Source organism: Ochotona princeps, chromosome 32, assembly GCF_030435755.1.
Source record: "Ochotona princeps isolate mOchPri1 chromosome 32, mOchPri1.hap1, whole genome shotgun sequence".
NCBI lineage: Eukaryota > Metazoa > Chordata > Mammalia > Lagomorpha > Ochotonidae > Ochotona > Ochotona princeps.
This window is the reverse complement of record NC_080863.1, coordinates 3,720,932-3,744,556: the sequence shown is the minus strand read 5'-3', so window position 1 is coordinate 3,744,556 and position 23,625 is coordinate 3,720,932. Positions and strand designations below refer to the sequence as shown.

The 23,625-nt window shown below is 42.0% G+C and overlaps 1 protein-coding gene across 1 annotated transcript in view; it reads right to left on the bottom strand.

Annotated features, from left to right (window-relative positions):
- Positions 1-21,752, bottom strand: part of GASK1B (golgi associated kinase 1B) — a 36,943-nt gene extending 15,191 nt beyond the window's left edge. The window contains exons 1-2 of the mRNA XM_004591408.4: positions 20,791-21,752; positions 9,790-10,004 (exon numbers count right to left, since the gene is read on the bottom strand). Of these exons, the coding sequence (XP_004591465.2) occupies positions 9,790-10,004; positions 20,791-21,673 (1,098 nt within the window). The 5' untranslated portion in view covers positions 21,674-21,752. The remainder of the gene's footprint in view (positions 1-9,789; positions 10,005-20,790) is intronic.
- Between the last annotated feature and the right edge of the window lie 1,873 nt (positions 21,753-23,625).

Genomic DNA, 23,625 nt, shown 5'->3' with positions numbered 1-23,625 from the left:
TGGAAAATCATACTTGTGTGTACATATAAATACTTATTATGAGTTCAAGTTCTTACGTAGTGGGCTACTTTATTGAGTACTTTATACGCACCATGTTCTACGATAAGGACTTAATGTGCATTATTTGTTATGTTATGCTCAAAACAAAAGTGCAAAGAAAATGAAAACCCAGAAACAGGCTTTTGTTCTAGTGGGAAAGCTGCCTTGTGATGCCTGCAAGCTGTGTCATAATGCCCCAACTTGCATCCTAGCTTCTTGCAGGAATCCAACTTCTTGCCAGTACACACCCTGGGAAACAGCACATAATGAAGTGGTTGGGTCCTTGATGCAAGATGCGGTTTGAGTTCCTGGTTCCCAACCTTAGCCTGGCCTGGTCCGGGACGTTGCTGCCATCTGGGTAGCGAATCAGTACATGAGAGCTTCCTCTGCCCTTTCCTCTCTCCTGCTTTCACTCTCTCCCCTTCATTATATCTTTCACGCAAATAAAGTGTTTAACAAACAAACAACTGGGCCAGTGCAGTAACCTAGTGGCTAAAGTAGGATCCCATATGGGCTCAGGTTTATATCCCAGCAGCCCTGGCTTCCTATCCAGCTCTCTGCTTGTGGCCTGAGAAAGCAGCTGAGGACGGCCCAAAGCCTTGGGACCCTGTACCCGTGTGGGAGACCTGGAAGAAGTCCCTGGCCCATTGCTTCAGATAGTCCCTGGCTGTGCCAGCCATTTGGAGAGTTAACCCGCAGACGGAAGATCTTTCTCTCTGTCTCTCCTCTTTGTATATCTGCCTTTCCAATAATAAAATAAAGTAAATCTTAGAAAGAAAAGAATACTGTGAGCTCTCTACTCTTGAATTAGCTCAAATTTGACTCAAATATATTTTATAGAAACGTTACTCTTTCATTTCTCTAATAGTAAAAACTTGTAAAATTATCATTATATTAAATTTTGGAAGAGAGGGAGCTAAATCTGACTTTTAGTCCCAGAAGTTTTGTAGAAAAAGGATTTGATCTGTACTTCAAGGTTTGGGAAAGCTGTATGTTAGATGGGAAAGTGTAGGAAGCATGGATAAGTGTATGGTATTTTAATTGTCATCACTGACAGTGGAAAGACGAAACTCCAACACACAAACACACTCACATCACTCACACACGTTGTATCAGAATTAAGAGCAGGTGAGAAAAGAAGGAAGTTAAATCACAACATCTTGGTGTTCTGTACATATAATGCCCTTTATGAAAGACTACTCCTCCACAAAAAAGAATGGACTTCCACCATTTGCACTGAACTGGTTCCAACTAGAGATCATAAGGTCAGTGTAACAGCCCAGTCACAAAAGGACACATATCATATTCTCTCTGATATAAGCAATCTTCATGCAAATTCAAGATCAATAGATATATATGTAAACATGTATACACATATATTTATCTGGAGGGATTGTATAATAGAGACACGTATACTGTGACGTGAAGCTACTTTGCAGTATGCATGGTCGGCTTCAGCATCACAAATGCATCCCAATGAAACTGGTAAATATATCTCGACAGTAGGAGTTCTGGACCTTCTGCCATTGTCTATACCTACAATGTCAGGACATATTTAGATAGCAGAATGATGGACTTGTGAGTGCTGTTGAAGCATTATACTATTGTTACAACTAAGGGAGGGAAGGAAGGGGAGTATGGAGAAGGTGAGAGGAGAAATCCCAGAGCCTAAGAGCTGTTGCATGAAAAAAAATTTTAATAGTAATGCCCTTTTTTTCAATATATTCTGTATCATTGTATAAGCAAATAGAAAATGTAATGACAGATCAATGCGATCATCAGTAGCTTCAGAGACTACAAAATGAAGGATTGAGCAGACAGCACATACTGTCTAATAGAGAACTCAGCACCATCTCTCAAGAAATCTTGAAAAAAATAGACGCGATTGAAATGGAATCAGAACCCTAAATCGAACACCAGTGTATGTGGTGTGTGGAGAACAGAAAGACAAAGGCACCACAGATGTTGCTACAGAAAACAGTGGTATCAGCTCTACAGGACAAGTGTCCTGGTGTCTCCCACAAGTACATGGCAAGGGATAAAACGAGGACACAGCTGTAGAGCCTATAATTAAAAGGCATGCCTACCAAACATGAGGTGTAGACATGATGTGACCCCTGAATCAAACAAACTGGACCCTCATGGAACAATTAAAAATGTCACTGCTGGCTGGATATTTGACTGGAATCATTGCTAAGTTTTATTTCAGGTGTGACCGTAATGATATGCTTTATGTGTTTAAGTGACACATACTAAAATATAGAAATGGAAGAATGTGATGTAAGTGCTTTGCCTCCTTTCATTAAGGCACACATGGGAAGTAAGTAGGACTAGAAATGAAGAGCACTGGTAATGAGCTCTTCATTGTTGAAGATGAGTGACATGTACATGCAGCTTCATCAGAACTGACTGTCTTTCCTAGGACTTCGGGCTCCACAATAATTTGCTAAGGCAGCAAAGGCATTAAAATTTCATTTCCAAATAAAATGGAAGTCTTTGGAGACCATTACTTTTGCAAGAGATGAAAAGATTAAAAGCAAAGTAGAGAAGATAAAATCAGCAATAATTTTCACATCCATTTAAGTGGCAACAGGAAAGATTAAATACAAAGAAATTGGTTGAAAGTCTCTTATTTAATATTCTGACCTGTATTACTGAAAGTCTTAATGAATAATACAGTCTTAACAAGAAGGCAAAAGAAAAGTTACAGTCGTGATTTTGAACAGCTATCAAAATTTCCCAACACCTGAATGTGAGACACTAACAGAGACTCAGAGAATTCAAACCTGGCAGATTTTAAAAACAGTAACTTCATGAATAGAACTAGGTGAGTCAGGAGGCCAGATGGTTAGGTGATGAGGCGACACGTTTGCTCCCAGACATCAAATTTGAGAGGCTGAGGTGACTACTTGGTACTTAATGCAAATGATTATGTAGTTACCATCCATAAAGAAAGATATCCTTTGTGTTCACGACTAAAGTGGGATGATTTATGTAAAAGCAAAATGTCATACATTAAACTCAGTAGAATGACATAACTGAATAACAGAAAATTTAAGTAAAATCTCTGGACTGCAAATCAAAACAGTCCAAATAGGCTTTAATAAAAATGAATGCCTGACATAGTTACAGCATTTCGTTTTTAGCACTTTCTTTGTGAAAGCCTCTAAATTACTTAAAAGCATAAGTATGTCTGCATATTTATGTTACATCACTTACATTATCTCTATGCAACTAAAAAATAAAGCATAAACATTATAAATAACAAATAATTTTCTAGCCAATTGCTTATGTATTAAAATGTGGTATCATTGTCTTATGCAGTAGCATTATTTGTTATGTAGCATCATAAATACTAAAGTAATGTATCCTAGTGACAAACTATCAAGCAATGTATAGTTGAAACTGTGTCAAAGTCAGACCTGTGGATTTCATTTTTGACAAAAAAAAAAAAAAAGTACGTTGGTAATGCCCAAGAGAATGGTGAATGCCCAGGAGAAACAACTTAGGAAGGAAAATAGCTTCTTTCGCCTTATAGTTTGGCGACTCACAGGCCAAGAGCTGTCATATCAATCTGGCACCTGGTGGTGGTTGGCAGAACAGGGAGGTGGTGGATCGCACAGAGAGCCAGGAAGCATACAGAAAGGAAGCGAGGTTTGTAACCAACCTTCTCTTAAGAGATTTGTTCCTAAGGCAGCCCCTAATGACCTAAACACCTCCCACATTTCCCAGACAGAAAAATTTTATCAAGTCTCCACTCTGCCACCTCAATCATTAACATGAATCCCTTAACTGTTAAAAGTGCAGCTTTGAGATTTATGGATCTACATGAGTTTGGGAAGGCAAATCCTGCTCAGGCCATAACAATGGGCAAATCTTGATTTTATACAATTAAAATTCTATAGTAATCATAAACATTTCAGTGCTTAGCATGTTCACACCTTCAAAGTTTTATGCGTATCACTTTTAATCCCTAAAATGTCATGCTTCCCAATGCCTTTAATAAGTGACTCCAACTAATCAAGTGAATGATTTTAATTCTCTCTACAGTTAAAAATTAACAGAGCCTCAACAAACAATAAAATGCACAGAAATATTGTTCCCTAACCCCAAATGATCAAAGGGATCCTTGGCTGTATAATCTCAGTCAATTGCAATGTACCAACCAATACTCTTGATGAAAACTAATTCAAGCATTCCTTGCTGTAATTAAGACAGCGTCAGACGGCAGCATCCTGCATTGTTTGCTAACACATGACTAACAAACTTTATCACTTGCCTGCCTGATCTTCTCAAAAAGGACAGGAGTAGAAGTCTTAGATTTGGGGGTCAAGATTGTAACAGAACAAGCTAAGCCACTGCCTGTAGAGCCAGCATCATATATGGATTCTGGTTTGAATCCCAGATGCTCCACTTCCAATCCAGCGCCCTGCTATCACACCTAGATAAGCAGCAGAAGGCAGGCCCAAGTACTCGGGCCCCTGCATCCATATGAGAAATCTGGAAGGAGCTCTTGGCTCCAGGTTTGAGCCTCGCCCAGCCCTCCCTGGCCATTGTGGTCATTTGATGAGTGAACCAGCAGATGGAAGATCTCTTAATCTCTGTCTCTCTTCCCTCATCACTCTCATTTTCTCTGTAACTATATCCTTAATTGAAACATAATAAATCTTTAAAAAAAATGCCAGGATGTCTAAGATGACCAAAAGGCTAAAGAAGATTATCAAGACCAACCAGAAAAAAAAAAAAAGAATACTGAGGAATAACACAAATCTGCAGACCAAAGGGACAAAAGCAGTACCAACGAAGAATATCTAACAAGCCTTGTCCAACAAAAAATAAAGAGGTCAAGTGGATTGATAGGCCTATAACTCTACAGAACAACCATGCTTACCCATACTGAAGTTTGAGGACCCAGTGAACCACATGTTTCACTCTGGAGAGCACCTGCCGGAGAATGAGTTCCTCACTGGCCTCTGGAAGGAAGACACTGATCCCTAAACAGTGAGGCAGGAAGAAGCGAAGGCTCGGGAAGGTACTACCACCTACCAATGGGAGCATAGTTACAACTGTTCTCTGCCTAACAGAGAATGATGATAGGGAAAGTAGTTAATTCCCCACTTGATTAAATGATGGTTGAATTTTTACTTCGAAATACTATACACTGGAAGGGAAAAAATAGCCCATGGAATTAAAAGCGAGAGAGATTAATTAGGTCAAAGTTGAAAAATATGTAGTGTTATTTTTAATCTCAGGTAATAATTCTTTAAAAGCCAGAGATTTTCACAGGAAAAATTAACCAAAAAGAAAACATTTTACATGGCAAGGCAGATCAATGCACAGAGTTGTTGCTTACTGAGTTAATGAGTGTAAATTTATCATCCACAGCCATTTGAGGAAAAATTGCCATTCAGGAACAGGAGAAACTTCTGTTCGCATCATTTCAACCACTCAGTAAAAATTTCCACACCTACAGCCCTTTTCTGTGAAACTGTCTTCCTGCCTGTTGTACTGACATGAGCCCTGCAGGTTCATATCTTTTCCAATTACTGTCACATTCTCTGACTATGCATGAGAATCAATAGCACCTCACTTCTTTCTCTTGGATGGTAAACTTAATTAAGGCACCTAATATACTTCGTGCTTTTTCTTTCTTCTATGAGATTGTATAGGGTAGATAGGCTCATTTTATTATTTTTTTTATCATCAGAAGTGAACCAGATGAGCACAAATTGTGAAATTCAAGAGGAAGGAAACGTATATAACTTGTTTGTTGTTGATAGTAGAAGCATATATTTCCTAGGACAAATCTTTGTTTATTCTTCTCTATGAAAACACCAACTCATTTCTCATCTAATAAGTAGCTATTCTTAGAAAATGTAATTGCATAAAGGACTCAGCCTAATTGTAAATATATGCATATTTTCTATTCATTCCATTCTTTTATGTCTTAAACTGTTCATTACATTCCCTTAGCAGAACTAATTATTTCTACATGTCAAGTAAACAATTATTTTCTTTCCCTTTTGACATTATTAATTTGACATGTTAGGTTTAATACAACCAAGTAATTTCCTTTGATCAAAAAACAATGCTCTGAATAATTGTGACATTTCCAGACACTCTGCTACCGACACAAAATCCGCAAAGTCGAATGAGACAGGGACTTGCCCTTGAGAAATTCATGGTTTATTGAATACAGACAAAGTAATTAAAACCTAATATACAAAGGTCCATCATGTAAGTGCAAACATCCCTTAGACTATAAATGAATGAAATTATTTTAAAAATAATGAAAATTAATGAATAAAAATATTTAATCTTAATTTACCTGTTTTCTGACTTTCGGAAGATTAATTATTAATAAGTACTGTTCATTGAGTGCCTACTATGATAGCATTTCCTAAGGTCTGTGAAAAAAAAAAGTGAAATTAAAAGGGAAGCTTATTTTCATGCAAAAAGATTGCAAAATTCACAGATAGTTTTTTCATGAAGCACATTTTCTTGAACTTTTCAAAGATCCCTTATATGAACCAGCCCTTATTCTAAATAATTTAGATCTAGGCAGGCAGTTGGCCTGTAGGTTGAGATGCCAGTTGGGATACTCATATTCCACATCACAACACCTATGTCTGATTCCCAGACTGAGCCCCTGACTCCAGCCCCCAGCTAATTCAGACCCTAGGAAGCCCTGGGTTCTTCCAGCCACATAGAACACTTGAGTTGAGTTCCTGCTACCAGCAATTGGCCACTTGAAATAGCTGGGGATGGAGAATGAGCCAGTGACCCAACAAATGGGAACTTTCCTGCTCTCTCTCTCTCTCTCTCTGTCACACACACACACACACACACACAATTATTTTATTTTTCATTTCTATTTATCTTGTGCATATTATTGACTTGTAAAGTTAACAACAAAGTACTTGATGGCAAATATAAATCAGTGAGGATGGTGAAAGTGTTATGTTTTAGAGAAGGCTAAATTTAGGGAAAGATGGATTCTTATATGGATGGTAATAAACTCATTCTTGTGTCAAGGAAAGTATGCATAGCCTTCGCCCTCCATCCAACGGTGGTATTGCTCCCAAGGAAACCAAGCCAGAGAGAAGTTGAAGCCACGTCCCAAGGCTGAGAAATTCCCAGCAACGATTCAAATTTAGCACTCTAATTCCACAGCATAATGCCCTAACCATAATTCTTTTAATATTTCTTAAGTCAAGAAGCAAGTTTTCTGCATTCCCCAATTTGTTTCTGTTATGTGATATAATCATTTGAGAGAAATGCGACCAAGCCAAGGCTTTCTAGAATATGGTCCTTTGTCTTCCTTGGAGGGATGCATTTTTCTCTGGGCAGTTTATTCCCCCACGCTCAAAAAGAAAAGACTTGTGTGTCTCTGTCACATTTTACAGACCCAGTTATACGGCCTAGGCTTTGTGAATGTAGATTCGTTAATTGGCTGAAACAAAAGGAGTGCTGTGTCCAGAAGGTTAACAAATGGATACTCTATTCCCTTGCCCTTGCTCTGTATCATAGAGCAAGTGATTTGATTGTGTTTCAGGAAAACGGTTTTCTAAGATTGTTCACCAAATCCACCCCATACTTGTGCATTCACAAAAAAAATTCAAGAAGGCATATATTTGGGCCTTCAAAATAACACTTTCAGTGTAACTAAGGAGAAAGATTATTGTGCGCAGGATACTGCTTACTTTGTTACTCATGGAAAATGGCCCAAGTTTGCTCAATTATTTATTTTATTAATAAAGTGTGTCAACCAATATTCTGCACTTCTTATATCAATTTTTGATCTGTATTTATTTTTGAAGATGTTAATACGGCAAGCAATTTTTCAAGCTGCAGACAATATCTGCCTTTGCAGACTATTTTTTCCTGATCAAGACAATAAAGATACTGTATCCTTCCAAGTCGAATGCGATGTCATGGCGGCCAGGTTTTCTGGTCACCTCTATGAGACTTGGGGACACAAATGCATTATCTGAAGCATTCACTGATCAAACTCTGTATAAATCCCATGCAACAGGAACAAAGAAGCACCAAGTCCACAGCGCTGGCTAGCTCGTGAGTAGTTAAGTCGTTCGTCTCTGACCCAGGAATCTCATGTCATCTGCGGGAAATCTATCAATCTGTTACAAACAAATTGGTTAGCTTGCAAAGTACAATTTCAGCTCCTTGATAGTTCTTGATAATTACCTCTCTATGGTTCACTTTTCCTACATGTAAAACAGAGACACGCCAACTACCTCCCCGGGTGAGTCTATTCATGAAAATGCATCTAGGTCACACACACACCATACCTCAAACAAACCTAACTCTCAGGCGTGGACTCCTCACACTAACATGAGTCAGTATTTGGTCTTCCTGACTTTCTCTTGGCCCAGTCAAGTGACTTGCTCTCTCACGCAGTCTTCAGTAGGGACTGCACCACTGAAACCGGAAATCATGCTCCTCTCAGTCAAAGTTCCCTTCCTCTGGACTATGACTGTCCTGGTTTTCTTCCTGCGGCTTTGTCCCTGTCTAGTTCCTTCCTAAACACACACACACACACACACACACACACACACACACAACTAACTAAAAGAATGTTTTGCACATATCCTAAGACACTCCTAAATTTCTTCAAGATACTATTTAATGATAAAATAGAAAATTAGTTTTTCTACAATGGGGAAAAAGGGTGTTCATCAGAATGAGGGGAGTGGAAAGATTCCATGATATCTTTTTGTTTTTAATTTGTTTTTTATTGCAAAGTTAGATATAAAGAGAGGAGGAGAGACAGAGAGGAAGATCTTCCCTCCAATGATTCACTCCCCAAGTAACTGCAACGGCCGAAGCCAGGAGCCCGGAGCTTCTTCTGGGTTTCCCACACGGATGCAGGGTCCCAAGACACTGGGCTGTCGTCGACTGCTTTCTCAGGCCACAAGCAGGGAGCTGGATGGGAAGTGGAGCTGCTGGGATAAAAACTGGTGCCCGTATGGGATCCTGGTGGCGCTTTCAAGGCGAGGACTTTATCCACTAGCTACTGCGCTGGGCCCATCTTTTTAAAAGATTTATTTTTTTTTTAATTGCAAAGTCAAATATATAGAGGAGAGACAGAGGAAGACAGTGATATCTTTAGAAAACGGAGAAAAGAGTTGCAAGAAATATGCCATATGGCAACAGGCGCTCAGTTACGTAGACAGTCAATACTGATATTCTCCAATCTCAAACTTTAGTGAAAAATTAACCAAAAAATACTGCAAACAAAGTAGGAGAACCAATAGTATCAGCCAAAATACACTGTGCACTAATGAGGAAAAACCTCCCAACGTGCACCAGAAATCCCAGCTGCAGCTCGTCTTCCATGTTGCTGTAACTTGGATGAGAAATTTTACCTCTCCAAGTCTCAGGCAACTCACCTCCCAGATGGGGTCAGACTGTACCCCATTGCTCAATAAACTGCGACTGTAATGAGTATGACTACCTTGGGATGAGCAGTAAATTTCTCTTTCAGATACTAATAAAAAGGTTCGGGGATATTTATGATTAACTCCCAAAAGAATATAAGAGTTTGTAATGCATGACAGAACTTACAGCTAGGTCTTCCTAGAGTCTCCAAACGCTGCAGACTCTTTCATGTCAGAGTCACTGTTCTGAGTCAGTCATCTCATGTCAGTCACTGTTCTGAGTCAGTCATCTCATGTCAGTCACTGTTCTGAGTCAGTCATCAAGGACCACTTACTTGATTCATCAACTTACCTGTAACAAAAAGTCAAACAGCGCCACCTTGGACCACTCATGGTGATGGATTTCAGTACAGCCCCATTCAGCTTTGGGGACTCGGCCATTCTGCCAACACTTCTGTTTCAGCAGCTGCTGGTAAGCTCCCCAGGTGAGCTTAACAGAAGAATGGGTTTCATTACTTGCTGGAGATAATGATGGGTCCCAGAGGATGATGGGACATGGGCGGCCATCTAAGGAAATCAGAGAAAACACACTTTCAGCCTGCTGTCGGTCCATGGATACACTTGCACGGGAACTTTAATCTCTCTCTCGCCTGTGCAAGAGTTGAATTGAAAGAAACTGTCCTAGAAGCTTCTAGACTGTTGAGGAGATGTTTTGCTGAAACTCTGATACGTTTGTACTCCACTTATACTTCCAGTTCAGAGTCTTATAAAGTGGAAAGTTATTGCTAGACAACAAAAACAATTTAAACAAAATACTTTATAGATGTGGCAGGAATCGGCTACTAACCACTAATAACAATGTCCTCTCTGGTTAGTGTGGTTTTATTCCACATCTAAAAGCAGCTACCACAGAAAAGGAAAGAACCCAGATGTTTATAATTGCCTATTGAACGTCTGAGTGGAACTGCTGTCTATTTGCGGTAACAACTGCCTGACTTTCTGAGGCCACATTATGATGTTAGAAAGAAAAGGCATTTTTAGAAGGCGCAAATTTCTAAATGAAATTGTGTGGTTCACACCAATCACTGGAATCTCCAAAGGTGGGAAAAAATACCAAGGTTTGTTGTTGTTGCTGTTGTTTTTCGATAGAAACATGCAAGCCTGACAGTACTCCTCAGAACGCATCATTCCTCATTCAAAAAGCAGGACAACTACATGTGCATAGCTGGATTCTAAAAATAGTAATAAAAAACTAATACTCAACTTGTTTTAGTCTGACACTTGACAGTTTAGAAATGCAGTTTCTTTCATTGCTAAACTGGGTAAAGAATGATGAGCCCCAGTGAAGTCATCATAAACAAGGAAGACCGTGACCCAAGCACATTAAACAACACTTCAAGCCGAGAACCAATACTATCGCTCCCAAGCCCCTCTTTCTGCCAAATAAAGTCAGAGGGAGATTGTGTCGAACAGCTTTGCTTATGACTTAGAAATCAGAATAATGCTTTTGAAAAGGATAGACAGAACTGCAAAGGGCTAAAAAAAAAAAATCCCACTTCAGGCATGCTTAACAGGAAAAGCCCTGAGCGACGGAAGCCTGTGGGTATGACTGCAGTGCGGACCTGTCACTGGAATTCCTGGAATCCCTTGAAATGGCCCCAGCTGATCTCACTCTATACCTTCACTCCTTGTTTGTTAGAAATGTTTATGTTGCCAGCTGGCTTGCTGGCCTTTTGATAGGGTTCTTTCCAGGCTGCTATGAGAAGCAGTCAGATTCCCTCACCGTTCCTACACATGGTGTCACACAAACCTCAGTAACTTTGATAGCCTTCATTCCATCATTCTCGTCACTTGTATTTCCGTTTTGTTTGAAAGAAAAACCTTCTGTTTTAGCCTTGCAGTTTATACCTAGGCAGGTGAAAAACCCTTTGGATTGTGGAAAATATGCCAGCAACATTGATTGACACAGTTTGGAGAGAAGAGAAGAAGCAAGGAGACAGTAAGTGAAAACAAAACACTTCATTCATGATACTACCTGTCTCCTGTCAGGTGCTTTTTGGTGAGTTGGGGCTGCTAGAACCTCGTCATCCTTTTACATATAAGGTTGTTTCAAATGTGCCTATTGCCGATACTCCGCCAGTGCGGGTGGGAGGGAAGTGTCTTGTGCAGAAGCAAACTTGTCAGGACCGGTGTAACCAAACGCGAAGACAAAGCAACCAGGCTTTCAAAGGCGTACACTTGAGCAGATCCATCCATCAGTGTCTTTGGACCAAAGCTATACACAAATAGCACTTTGCATTCCAAGGCTAGGAAGTGTTCAAAGGGGTGAAACCTAATGCTGACCTTTAGCAACACAAATCAATCAGGACAGGCCATCTATGATGGTCTTAAGCAGGAGAGAATTCAAAGGACTAGATGATATTTTACAGTTGCTCAGGAATTCACATGCTGTTCATTTACTTGTTTGTTAAGGAAGTATTTATAAGTGACTCTGTTTTCTCTGGATCTATCTCATTCCACAGTTTCAGCAGAAAGAATTCCGATGGGGAATGTACTGGAAACTAAGGCCTTCCAAGACTCCAGTCTCAGGTAAGAGCTGAGCATGACAGAGTTTAGAGTTCATAGAAACAGACAGGATTACACATATACACTTGCCAGTTGAACAAGTGTTTTAAAGAGAAGTGGGGAAGAACCACAATAAAAGCTGAGCTCCTGCCATAAAAGCAGGAGGTGAGAATCCCCGTACCCAAGGAAAGTGGTGAAATCCCACAGTTAATACAAGGTGAGGTGCTATCATTGACCACACAGAGAACCTCAGAAAGGGAATTGAGGGCGGGATCCCAGTGAAGAAAAGACACCCAGGCTGTCGATTGCATTGCTGATGTCATTGTGGGTCTGTATCATCTTGAGCAGTGCCCCTCAGACACCCTGCCTGAGGCATGAGGCACTGAGCTCTCTACCACGCCGGAAGAACACCTTCCAAATCCACCCCACAGAGTTGTAGGATCGCAAGAATAACTGAAAAATAACACCTCGTATAATACAAATAAATAAGCAATGTGAAGATTTTATGACTTAAGAACGAAGGAGGGGATGGAAAGACAGGATTCTGTCTATCTGTACCTGCAGATTCTGCATTGCTGACCAAATTCTGGATACAGGAGTATCTACGCAACTCTATCACTTCACACATTTTAGAATGGCTCTTTTCCAAAAGACCAAAAATAGCCAGTGTTATGGAGCTTCTTCAGAAATTTAAAAATATGTGATCCAGTAATCCCACTCCTGGGTATGGATTCAAAGGAATTGTCATCAGGATATCAAAGCCGTAACTGTGCCACCAAGTTCATCACAGCCTTCCTCACATTAGCCACACCATGGAGATAAACTAGGTGTCCGTCGGCAGATAGATGGGTAAAGAAGATTTGTAGAGACACAGTGGAATGTTATTCAGTCTTTTAAAAAGGAGAAATGCTGTGATTCGTGATCACATCGCTGAACCTGCAGAATACCACTGTAAATGAAATCAGTTAGGGGCACACACCTTCGTGCTGTCAATTAAATACAAAATCAAAAATGGCTGAGCTCACAAAACCAGAGAGAATACTGGGTGCCAGAATCTTGGAGGAAGTTATGGAGAAGGACAGGGAAAGATTATCTACAAAGTTCCAATCAGACAGGAGGAAGTAGTGAGGATACAAAGTTTCAATCACAAAGAAGTAACAAGGATACAAAGTTTCAATCACAAAGAAGTAACAAGGATACAAAGTTACGATCGGACAGTAAGAAGTAACAAGGATACAAAGTTACGATCGGACAGTAAGAAGTAACAAGGATACAAAGTTACGATCGGACAGTAAGAAGTAACAAGGATACAAAGTTTCAATCACAAAGAAGTAACAAGGATACAAAGTTACGATCGGACAGTAAGAAGTAACAAGGATACAAAGTTACGATCGGACAGTAAGAAGTAACAAGGATACAAAGTTTCAATCAGACAGGAAGAAGTAACAACGATACAAAGTTTCGATCGGACAGGAAGAAGTAGTAGGGCTACAAAGCTTCAGTCAGACAGGAGGAAGTAGTGACCCAACGCACAGCATGCTGACAACAATCAAATGCATTACATATTTCAACATTGCTGAAAGAGTGCAGCTTAAATTTTGTTTAAAAAACACGTGCAGTCTGTGGAGCATTTTCTATCATCAGCCTGATTAGCTGTTCCTTTTTTATTACCATGTATCAAAACATCACATCATTCTTGATAATAATAATCATAGTATTGTCAATTAATAACTGATAAAAAGAAATCAATTCCTGGATATTTAAATTATATTTTGTCAAACAAAAAAAACAAATGTGTTTATTTACCTATATCATTGGTTTGCACGTCACAATTCATTTTCCGTGGGTTGAGCCGAGCTCATACAATCTCCCACTTTTCTCCAGGGCCGCCTCTGTGCGACACTCAGGAGGCAGGAAGGAGGAATGTCTTGTGAATTTCTCCCTGGTGGATTACTTAATCCAAATCATCAGTTCTACTTTTAAAAAACAAATTATCCTGTTTGTTCTTTTTGAACCTTTGACTAATGAGCAGGAATTCTACATTCCTGGTCTGCCCTGGACTTGAGCCAAAAAAATGAACATTCGCAACCCCTTCCTGTCTTTCTTGATGTTCCGTTAAAAAGACATTTAAAAAAACAAATCAATGCAGTTTGACTCCAGAGGATGGTGATGGCATGGTCACTTTGCAGATGAAGCCTTGGTAACGTCAAGGTGACCCAGTCCTGGACAGTTCAGTGTTTTTCACAACAGCTAAAGGGGCCATACATTTCTGACCTTGTTACCATGCAGAGCCCATTTGCGGACAGCCCTTATCACACCCTACAGAGATTGCCCTGTCACCTGCAAGATAAACTCCACACAGAGCGTACACTCAGACTCCACTCCCCAGTTTCATCTCACGTCAGCTCCCCAAGGCACCATTCATCCATTCATCTCCCCAGCTCACCCATTCATCAGACTAGTTGCAGTTTCCTGAGCGCCTCTGTCTCCATAGCTTTGGCATTCGTATATCCTGCCCACCTTGGTGCACCCACCCATCTCTGCCCACAGTGACATTTTAAGAACTTGCTCTGGCTTTATCTCTTCTTTGTAATTTCCCTACCTATTCCCCTCTATGCACATTCCAGGCTGAAAAGTTTTTCTCTGTACCAGCAGACACTACTAATATAATATAATATAATATAATATAATATAATATAATAATCATATATATGCACTGAAGTGTTACTCTTCTTGTATATTTATTTAGCTGTCTCCTCACTTAAGAACTTTCTAGGAATTGGAAGTATTTGTCATGTATCATGGGATCTGTAATTCCACATGATTCCATATGACTGCCTTGGCAAATTAATAAATTCATTTTTTCAGAATTCCCCAATGTTCATGTATTGCTCTTAGGTTCCAAGGAGTTGTCATTTGGACCAGAATAAAACATTGGTTGCTATGACATTCTAGAAAACCGGGATTTCCATGTCCTCACTCCAATGAATTGAAAAAGATTAGAAGCTTCATAAATAGAGCCAGATGTATGTCGGTTTCTGTGACCTCATTATGTTCTTCTGGAACAGTGAAGGCACCACTGCCTGCCTCTTCCTGACCTCAGATGACGGTCAAGCAAAGAGAAGCCGTTCAGGTACTGTGACTACATGCAGGAATCGAAGTGCACAGCGCTGGACAAAGCAGGTGATGACACGGGTAGACGACGAGCCAGGGAAGTGCCAGGCTGCAGTCATTGGAGCCTGCCATGTGATGCGAGCTGACAGCAGCAGAAAGAAGACACAGCATGAAGAACGAGGCTGTGGCATGCTCCCACCCTGTCCGCATCCCAGCCCCACTGAACACGCCTGTGGGCCATGGAGAGATACACACTATGCTCCGAGCCTTGGATTGTCTTCAGAAAGTTCCTACAGGAATATCTGACATGTGGGGTTGTTCTGGTAATGCAATAATGAATGTCAAGTTCTCAACATGTTACAAAAGAGAGACGCTACTATTATCAACCATGGATGTCGAGGTTTTTCCGTAAATGGAAATTTTAAATGCCCATTTTTGTGGGGTTCAGGTAAATACCGGTCTAGATAAAGAAACTAATAAAATTGAAAGAAATATATAACACAGAGAACTGAATCAGCTCAAAAACTGAGTGATAGTAAGAGGTAGTATCAATAAAAACTACTGTGTATTCAACACTGTTACATGTTCTTCATATCAGCTCAGTTCTCATGAAAACTCTGAGTACCATAACCATCATTATTCTTATTACCAGCATCTCTGTTATCTAATGGAAACACAGAGTATAAATAGAATAAATAACTTATTCCCAGTATCCAGGACAGGGCCTAACACATAGTATTAAATGGTCATTGAATTGAATTGATTAGAGCTGAATTAGAATGAAACCACAGTGTTCGCCCGTCAGTGGAGGTAGAAAGGGCCGCCCAGCCCTGCTAAACCTTGTGGTTCCTAGACCAGCCAGAGGCACTGGTTCAGTCCCTGTGGAAAAGTCATGACCTTGAATTCAGGAAGGTGCTGACTGAATCCAGAACACCATAACAGTGCGATGTTCGCCGGGCTATCAAATCTGTGAATGAGTCACTGGTGTCCACTTGAAGAGGACATGAATTCTTGACTGTTCTCTGCAGTGACAGGGGAGGAGCTGACACGTAGCAGGTACTGCATGGACATTTGTTACTAAAGGATAAAGAGAATTGTGATCCTGGAGAGAGGCGCATGTTGTGTGGGTTAAGGGATGTACATCTTTTGTGCAGTGAGTACTAAGGCAACCATTTCTCGCCTCTTCCATCCCAGTCATGTCTGGGATCAGGGGACACATTCCAACAGCGCAGCAGGGAAGGTTGCCTGGTCCCCTCAGTCTGCCCAGGAAGGTATGTAGTGAGCAAACAAAAGGACGCTAACGGACAGCGCTGCCTCAGAGCCCAGCTCAGTCAACTTTTGTTCACTGATGAATGAATGTATAAAGCTGACCAGTTCAATTTGATTGCTAAAGAAATAGCCTTGGGGCCTTTCTGATAAAGAACGAACACAGTATGCTTCCAATCAAAATTTTCAAAAAGGAAACATAACTTGATGCCACCAAATCAGCATTTTTAAGATTTGCAGATACATCACAGAGTGTAAGAGTTAGAAGCCGCAGTGTTTCCAAGTTGTAGGGGCATCAGGCATGTCCTCTAAACTCCCAGCACAGCCATCGGTCACTTTACAGCCTGACTCAATAGCAGACGGGAAGCTATAATGCCTGTACCCTGGCTGCTGTGCCGTCAGCGCAGAACCAGTGCCGCATGGACTTGAAAAGTGCACAAAGTCCACACACTATCTCTCCGCTTCTATAAAAAGAGGCGATGCAAATTGGAAAACAGTGAGCAACTTGGGATCCACCATGAATTTCAATGGAAGCTAGTGGAGTGTCTGTAGTTTGTCTTCCAAGCAGCCTTGACATACAGAATTCCTGGAACCAGGCAACCTCGATTCAGTATGACAGCTCTATGGCAATAAAGCAGGATCCTAAAAATAAAGCCTACATAATGCATCTCCCATGCTGGAGTGCTGCAGTGCTACTAAAACGGTGCCCCTAAGATCCATTCACATTATTCTGCAGACCACAAGGGTGGCTTGGGCAAAACCACTAAATCAAAGACTGTGGAAGGCCGCTGCCTTTGCTTTTCGTGTGTGCTTGAATTGCACATGGATGTGGTCTTCTTTGTATCCTGGATAAATGCTTTAGAATATATATGTATATTTCTTAAGTTACCCAGATGTATCAGACCAGCACACAGTGGCTGGTGATTTTCACAATAATCTGAAACACCTGCAAGGCTAGTTTAGCAAAATAAGAAAAAAGCTAAATCCTGTTTTCATACATTGATTGTTTGTTTATAGGATGCTCTGCTGGGTCAAGCCAGATCACCACAGAAATCTATGAATAACCTAGATTATTCCTGCAGAAACCTCATTATCAAATTATCCTGTAGCATAATGCCAAAAGACAAGACCATATCGATGGTTCTTGTAAGTCCTTTCAACCTTATTATTCACATTATAAAGAGACTTCTACAGCTAATTTCCATTACCTCCACAATAATCTCTTGATGAGATCTCCAAGGAGATATACCAGACTGGATTTAGGACTAAAGATGGTAGCACTTGTCCTGAGTATTGGAAGCTGCAGACAAATATAGATTTACTATTTAGAGCCCACAAGACAAGCCAAGAATGCATTCCTGCAGTCATTCAAAGTATTTATTGAGTAGCTACTATGTGTCAGATTCTCGATGAGCACCCACAGATGCAGCAACAAGGAAAGAGGAAGTGGTTGAGTCTTCCAGACTCAGATAGTAGTGGCAAGAAACAGATGGTTATATAAGCAATTATGCTGCAAATGAGCATTGTGTAATATAAAACAGAATGAACCGGAAATAGGTACTGGATAACTAATTGGGCTCTATTATACTCTTAGATATGTCTAAGAGACTCAAATGAATCCAAATTGAACTAGGAAAATAGGAAAGGTCTTAGAAGGAAAATACACACTTCTATGGAGATCAGAAGAAAGATACAGGTCAGGAAAATAGTAGAAACATGTGGATGGAGAGAGATAAGAAGAATCCAAGATTTTCTCTGTCATGACCAGAACTGGCCTGCTGGTATACTTTGCACTGTTCTAACAGTCTACATGCATAGATATTTGATGTTTAGAGTGGGCATGACTATTTGTAAATCATTTTACAGATTCCTGGAGAGACTGGCCTAACTGTAAATAACCAAACAGGAGAAAAATCTGAAAGCAGGAGCAAAGAAAGACCTGGTGTTGTTGGAGGTAGTCTAGCGCTTATCTCACAGAGTTCGATCAGTATGACACGTTGGCATTCTCCTCAGCATCACTGACACACGGATGGAAGAAAACCTGGACCACGCTGAGAAAATGAATCTCCTCTTCCTAGCGTTCTTCATAAAGAAGCTGGAAACTCAGAGCACAGAACTAAAGATCTAAAACGAGTCATGATAACAAAAAGCTTAATTAAGAAGTCAACTAGATTTGGATTTTAGTAACAATCCTGGCCTATAACGAAATGATATGTAAGGCCTCAAGCCTCTGTGAGTAACTCAGGTGACTTGGTATCAGATATGGGTGATGCAGTCACAAAGTGGCCAATGTGGATTGGATACTATCTCTTGCCAAAATGTCACTTCCCAGATATTCCTAACAGCAACCTCATGAAGGTGGACAGCACCGTCATTTGATAGCTGGGGAAACTGAGGCATGGCAACGGAGTGCAGCATTCCCAGGTTTTATGACTGGGATAAACAAATAAAATTTTAAAATAAGTAAATAAAACAAAATGTTTTTAAAAAGTCAAGGCAGGCCAGCTGCGTAGCAGGCTATGAAACACTCCTTCTCCAGATTCCACCCTAGGGGAGTAGGAAGTATATATCATAGTACCCTGTCTTGATATAACCAAGCGTTCATCTTCTCTGGCATATTTATGACATGAAAATAAATGACAATACAACACAACAGGGTTCATCTCATGCCCTGCTTTGCCCAAGGAAGTCTTGGTGTACTCTTGCCCAAACAGAGGCACCTGTGTCTCCTTCCATTCCAGAATATCCCACTTTGGATAAGTTACCTAAGGCCAGCAGTTAAAAGGTCCTGTCCCATGCCTGCCTAGCCCACATCTGAAAACCAGCTTATCCATTTACTAGCTATGGAAATTGAAGCCAACCTGCTTTACCTAAATAAGTCTAAAGTCTCTTAGGCACCACATGGGAACAAGAATGGTACCTAATCCCTAGCAGTGTTTGAAGAGTTAGAGGAGACAGTGCCCGAATGAATTCTGTGTGCCCATTAGTACAATACTTAGCAAACCAGGAGTACACATAAAACTCAGCTTTGACTAACATTCGGTGAAGTGTTAGAGGGGGTTTGTCACACTTGTCCTAATCGTGGTGGACCACTGGTGACCTTGAGACTTCACACCTGTGAACTAGAAGCACTCAGACATGAAGCAGCCTAAGAAATGCCATAGATTGCCAAGAGCATTACCGACACTTCAAGAAGTATCCGTTCTCGCTGAATTCCCTGGCTTGCTGAGTGGTTCTTCCTACACCCGCACTCCACCATCCACCATCTACCAGGGGGCCCTTTGTCTCGCTCCGTAATCTGTCGTTTGGATTTTCAGCTAACTGTAAGCTTAAATAAATAAAAAAGTCCCCATTCTAAAACTAAGTTAGTAATAGTCCCAAAGTCATTGGAAATGCAAGTTGGTTTTTGGCCATTCCGGGAACTTTAATCTGTTCCATTCCAGACTCCCTGGAAAGCTCACAGAGAAGCAAGGTTTATAGTTACAAGGCAGAAGCGTCTTCTGAGCTCACAGTCTCTTTGGGGTGCGTTTTGGTCTTGTGTGTTAGCCTGGATTCACCGATGTAACTTCTGGGGTCATTCTGCACTCCAGCACAAGCCCATGACTCACTGTACCTTGGATTTAAACCATGGAACAGCCTCCACAGTCAGAGAACATCCATAATATGACAGAGAAGCATGGCCGTAGACCGAGATTTCACTTGCGACAGCAGTCAGCGGCCACCTACCCCGGAATTTGTCGAAACTTTTGTAACCCAGAAAACAGCATCTCAGAAATGAGGCTCAGGAAATGTGTAGTCAATTGCTTGAAGAAACTGCCTGCCCAGTTCACAGACATGTTGAACACATCATTTTTTTGGGGGGGGCTAATTTTTTAGATTTGCTAAACAAAGGAGTGAAACCTACGGTTATATGAAAAAAAAGAAAAAAACAAGGATCTCAATGTCACATGTTCTGGCTCTGAGCCTCCCAAGAGCGCATCTGCTAAAGAAAGATAATCCACTTCCTCCTTACTTTTAAAAACTTCGCAAGGAAGAAAGTTGGTCCCCTAGTAACTTATGCCAGCATGCCTGACCGTCAGCAAGTTCTTTGTCTCCAACGGGCTTCTTGTCCTCATCATGCAAATTACCATTGGTTTTAATTAGATTTAATAAGCCGCGGGGAAGTGCAGCAAGGGACCATGGAGAGCACTGTACGCCTACTCTTGCGTGTCCAGCGCAGCGTTTCCCTGGAACTCTCATATCCTCCCTGGTTGGGAGAAATAAAGCCTGCCAAGGGCATGGGAAGACACGCTGCTGCTGCTGCTGAGATCCAAGTGGGAGACGTGGGTGGAGAAAAGGCATTTCAAAAAAGAAAGAACGAACCCGAATGCGCAACAGCTGCAAATAACGACGCGCGCTCATCTGTTACCTTGGATGAACTCCGATTTCCTGCTCACAGACGGCAGGGTCCTGTTGAGGCCCAGGATCCTGTCCAGGTGGAAGGCGAACACCTCACTCATGTCCAGGGGCTGCTTGAGCAGCCCGCAGGGGCTGGGGCCACAGCGGGGTGTGGCGCCAGAGGCACCCCCCTCCAGCACCAGCAAGAGGACCCCGCGGCCGGAGGAGTCGTGTTGGAATCCCGCCACCGCACCGTCGGCCAAGAGCCGCATTCTACGGATGTCATCTTTGCTCAGCCACGAGGGGGCGCGCTCGCTGTAGATCCTGATGTTGCTCTCCTGGACCTTGGGCAGCTGCGCACCCCTCACCCCTCTCCATGGTCGCTCTCCAAGGTTGGCCGGGTATTCTCCCTGAGCATACCCAGGCATCTCTGCATCAGCTGCCCTGGCAGGTTCCTGCGGTTGAAGAGATGGTCCAGCCAAGGCCTCCTGGGCGGGGACCGCAGATGCCACCACATACTTCTTCCTGCGCTTGGGTTTCACCGTGCCACGGATGTTGGCAGGCTTGCTGCGCTTGGAGCGTAGGGTAATGTACACCACGTTGGGCTGCAGGGTGGTCCCATTGCCCTGGGACTCCGGAGGGGCCAGGGTGCCATCCAGGGGTATCTCAGGGAATGAGGCCTCCGCTGCGTCACGGCTGTGGTGTGGCCCCTTTTCGGCCACCTGCCCGTGCTGGAGAGAGGCCCGTCCCACCTGACTCACCAGGAAACCCAGGTAGATAGCACAGGCAGTGCCCAGCAGGAGGTTCCTCCTGGTCCTCGGACGCCGGCTGCTCCAGAGCTTGCGTGCCCGGACCACGCACAGGGAGCAGAGGAGCCAGTTTATGAGTCGCCCGGGCTCGTCCGGACAGGTCATTTCTTGGCCGCTTGCACATGTTGAGCGGAGCTCACCGTCTGCCCCTGGCTCCTGCTGACATGACGCATGGCTTCCTGGACTCAGCAACCGTGCCCGCCTGTGTGCCTGGTCTCCAGTGGGCAGCGGTGGAAGAGAAGCGTCGGCGATGGAGGTGGGATTTTTTTTTTTTTTTTTTTTTGACACCACAACAAACGTTTTCAACTCCTGTCAGCCTCCCCAAGGAGAACTGTGGCGACTTCTGGGAATGAATGCAAACAGAGTTCACTGAGTCACACAGTCTCAGCCCACTTCAATTCCTATACAAGAGGAAAAAGTAACCCTTTCCGTTCAAAAGTGCTATCAGGAAAAGTGAGCCGGGAGGAGGGCAGGGAGCTGCTGCCAAGACAGACTCGTTTTAAAGCAGTGAGAACAAGCCACAAAAATGCAAGAATGCTGTCTAGCTTGTAGTTAGAGTCATTTCATTGGACTCTGAAGCAAAGCATGATAAGGTGACAAACCTGGCTGTTCCTGAAACTCAGAAATAAGACACATGACAGAAGTACTGCAGGACCGGTAGCTCTCCCACAGCCGTCTTTAAGCCCTTCATTAACTAAGGAACCCAAAGCGCCGAGTGTTAATATTCAAACTGCACACACATATTTTCTTCATGTAATGGCCAAAAAAAAGTTTCTCCACAATGTGTTCCATTAGCTCACCTTGCATATGTTAGTATAAATGTAAAGCTAAGAATGTTCATATATCTTAGAAGCAATGACACACACACACACACACACACACACACACAAATCCAGATGCTTTGTATTCTTTGTCTTTCGACCCAAATCAGCTGAAAAAATTTAAAAAAAAAAGCACAATCTGTAGTTGCAGGTGTTTTTTTTTTTTTTTTGCACGTTATTAAAAACAAGAAACTCATAAGCAAGCCTACTTACACAGCTGGCCCCACGCTTGGCTCCAGGAAGAATGGAATCCCTGACGCTAATGCAAAGAGCTTTGAAAGATTGAGAACATATTTCATGGTCAAGAGTGTTCCTCATTTCGAACACTTCCGCTCAGCTTTCAAAGCTCCCTTGAAAACCACTGCTTTCCAGGCAGGAGAGTTACCTGTAAATGGACCGCTGCACCGCTGTAACATGTATAACTTGAAAGAAGAGTTTAGAAACCAACTTTAGTTGTTTAAATGATGAAAAAAATGCGGTAGAGTTTTCATTCAAGGCGCTTCCCACTGATTTTTAACCCCTGGGTGCCCCCTAGCGTCTTGTTTTGCAAATAGACTCAGAAATGTCAGGGGCGGGACGAGGGTGGGCAGTCAAAAAGGGTTGAGTGTTTGCTTAGCTTGGTGCAGCTGCAGAATGAGGAATGTCCGCGGTGCCCAGGAACTGCCCCTTACCTTGCCATCCTGGCCCTCTACAGGGCAGCACTTGTCTCCCACCAGTTCCAGAAAGAACAGGCCTGGGGTTTCAGAAAGGTTAGAAAAGAGTTCATTAAAAATGCTAGAGAAAATAGAACGGTGAGATAAGAACGCACATTGATAGGGAGAGACATTTACAGCGTGCCGTCGCGCGTACAACGCAACAGTTCACAAAAGGAAGTTGTGGGGTCGTCCGAGCGGAGGTTTTCTTTAAAAACAACAGCCTAGTGATTGGCCTAGGTGCTTGGCAGGTCCAGGCACAAAGGCGGGCGCTGATAACCTTGACGTCTCACTCCCAAAGCACACAGAGTAGGAAGGGAAGAGGACTTTGATTGATTGATTGATTGATTGATTGATTGATTTTCACCTACAGGAGAGTAGGGAGGGGTGAGTGAAGCACCATTGCCATAGCTATAGTAGAATTCCCTAGGACCTTTTTTTCAGACCTTTGTGGAGCAGGGAAAAATTAATGATGGAGAAGCAGTAGTATGGAAATGTGGTAATGTTGTATTTTCTCCCTTAAATGCTATTTACAAAAATATGG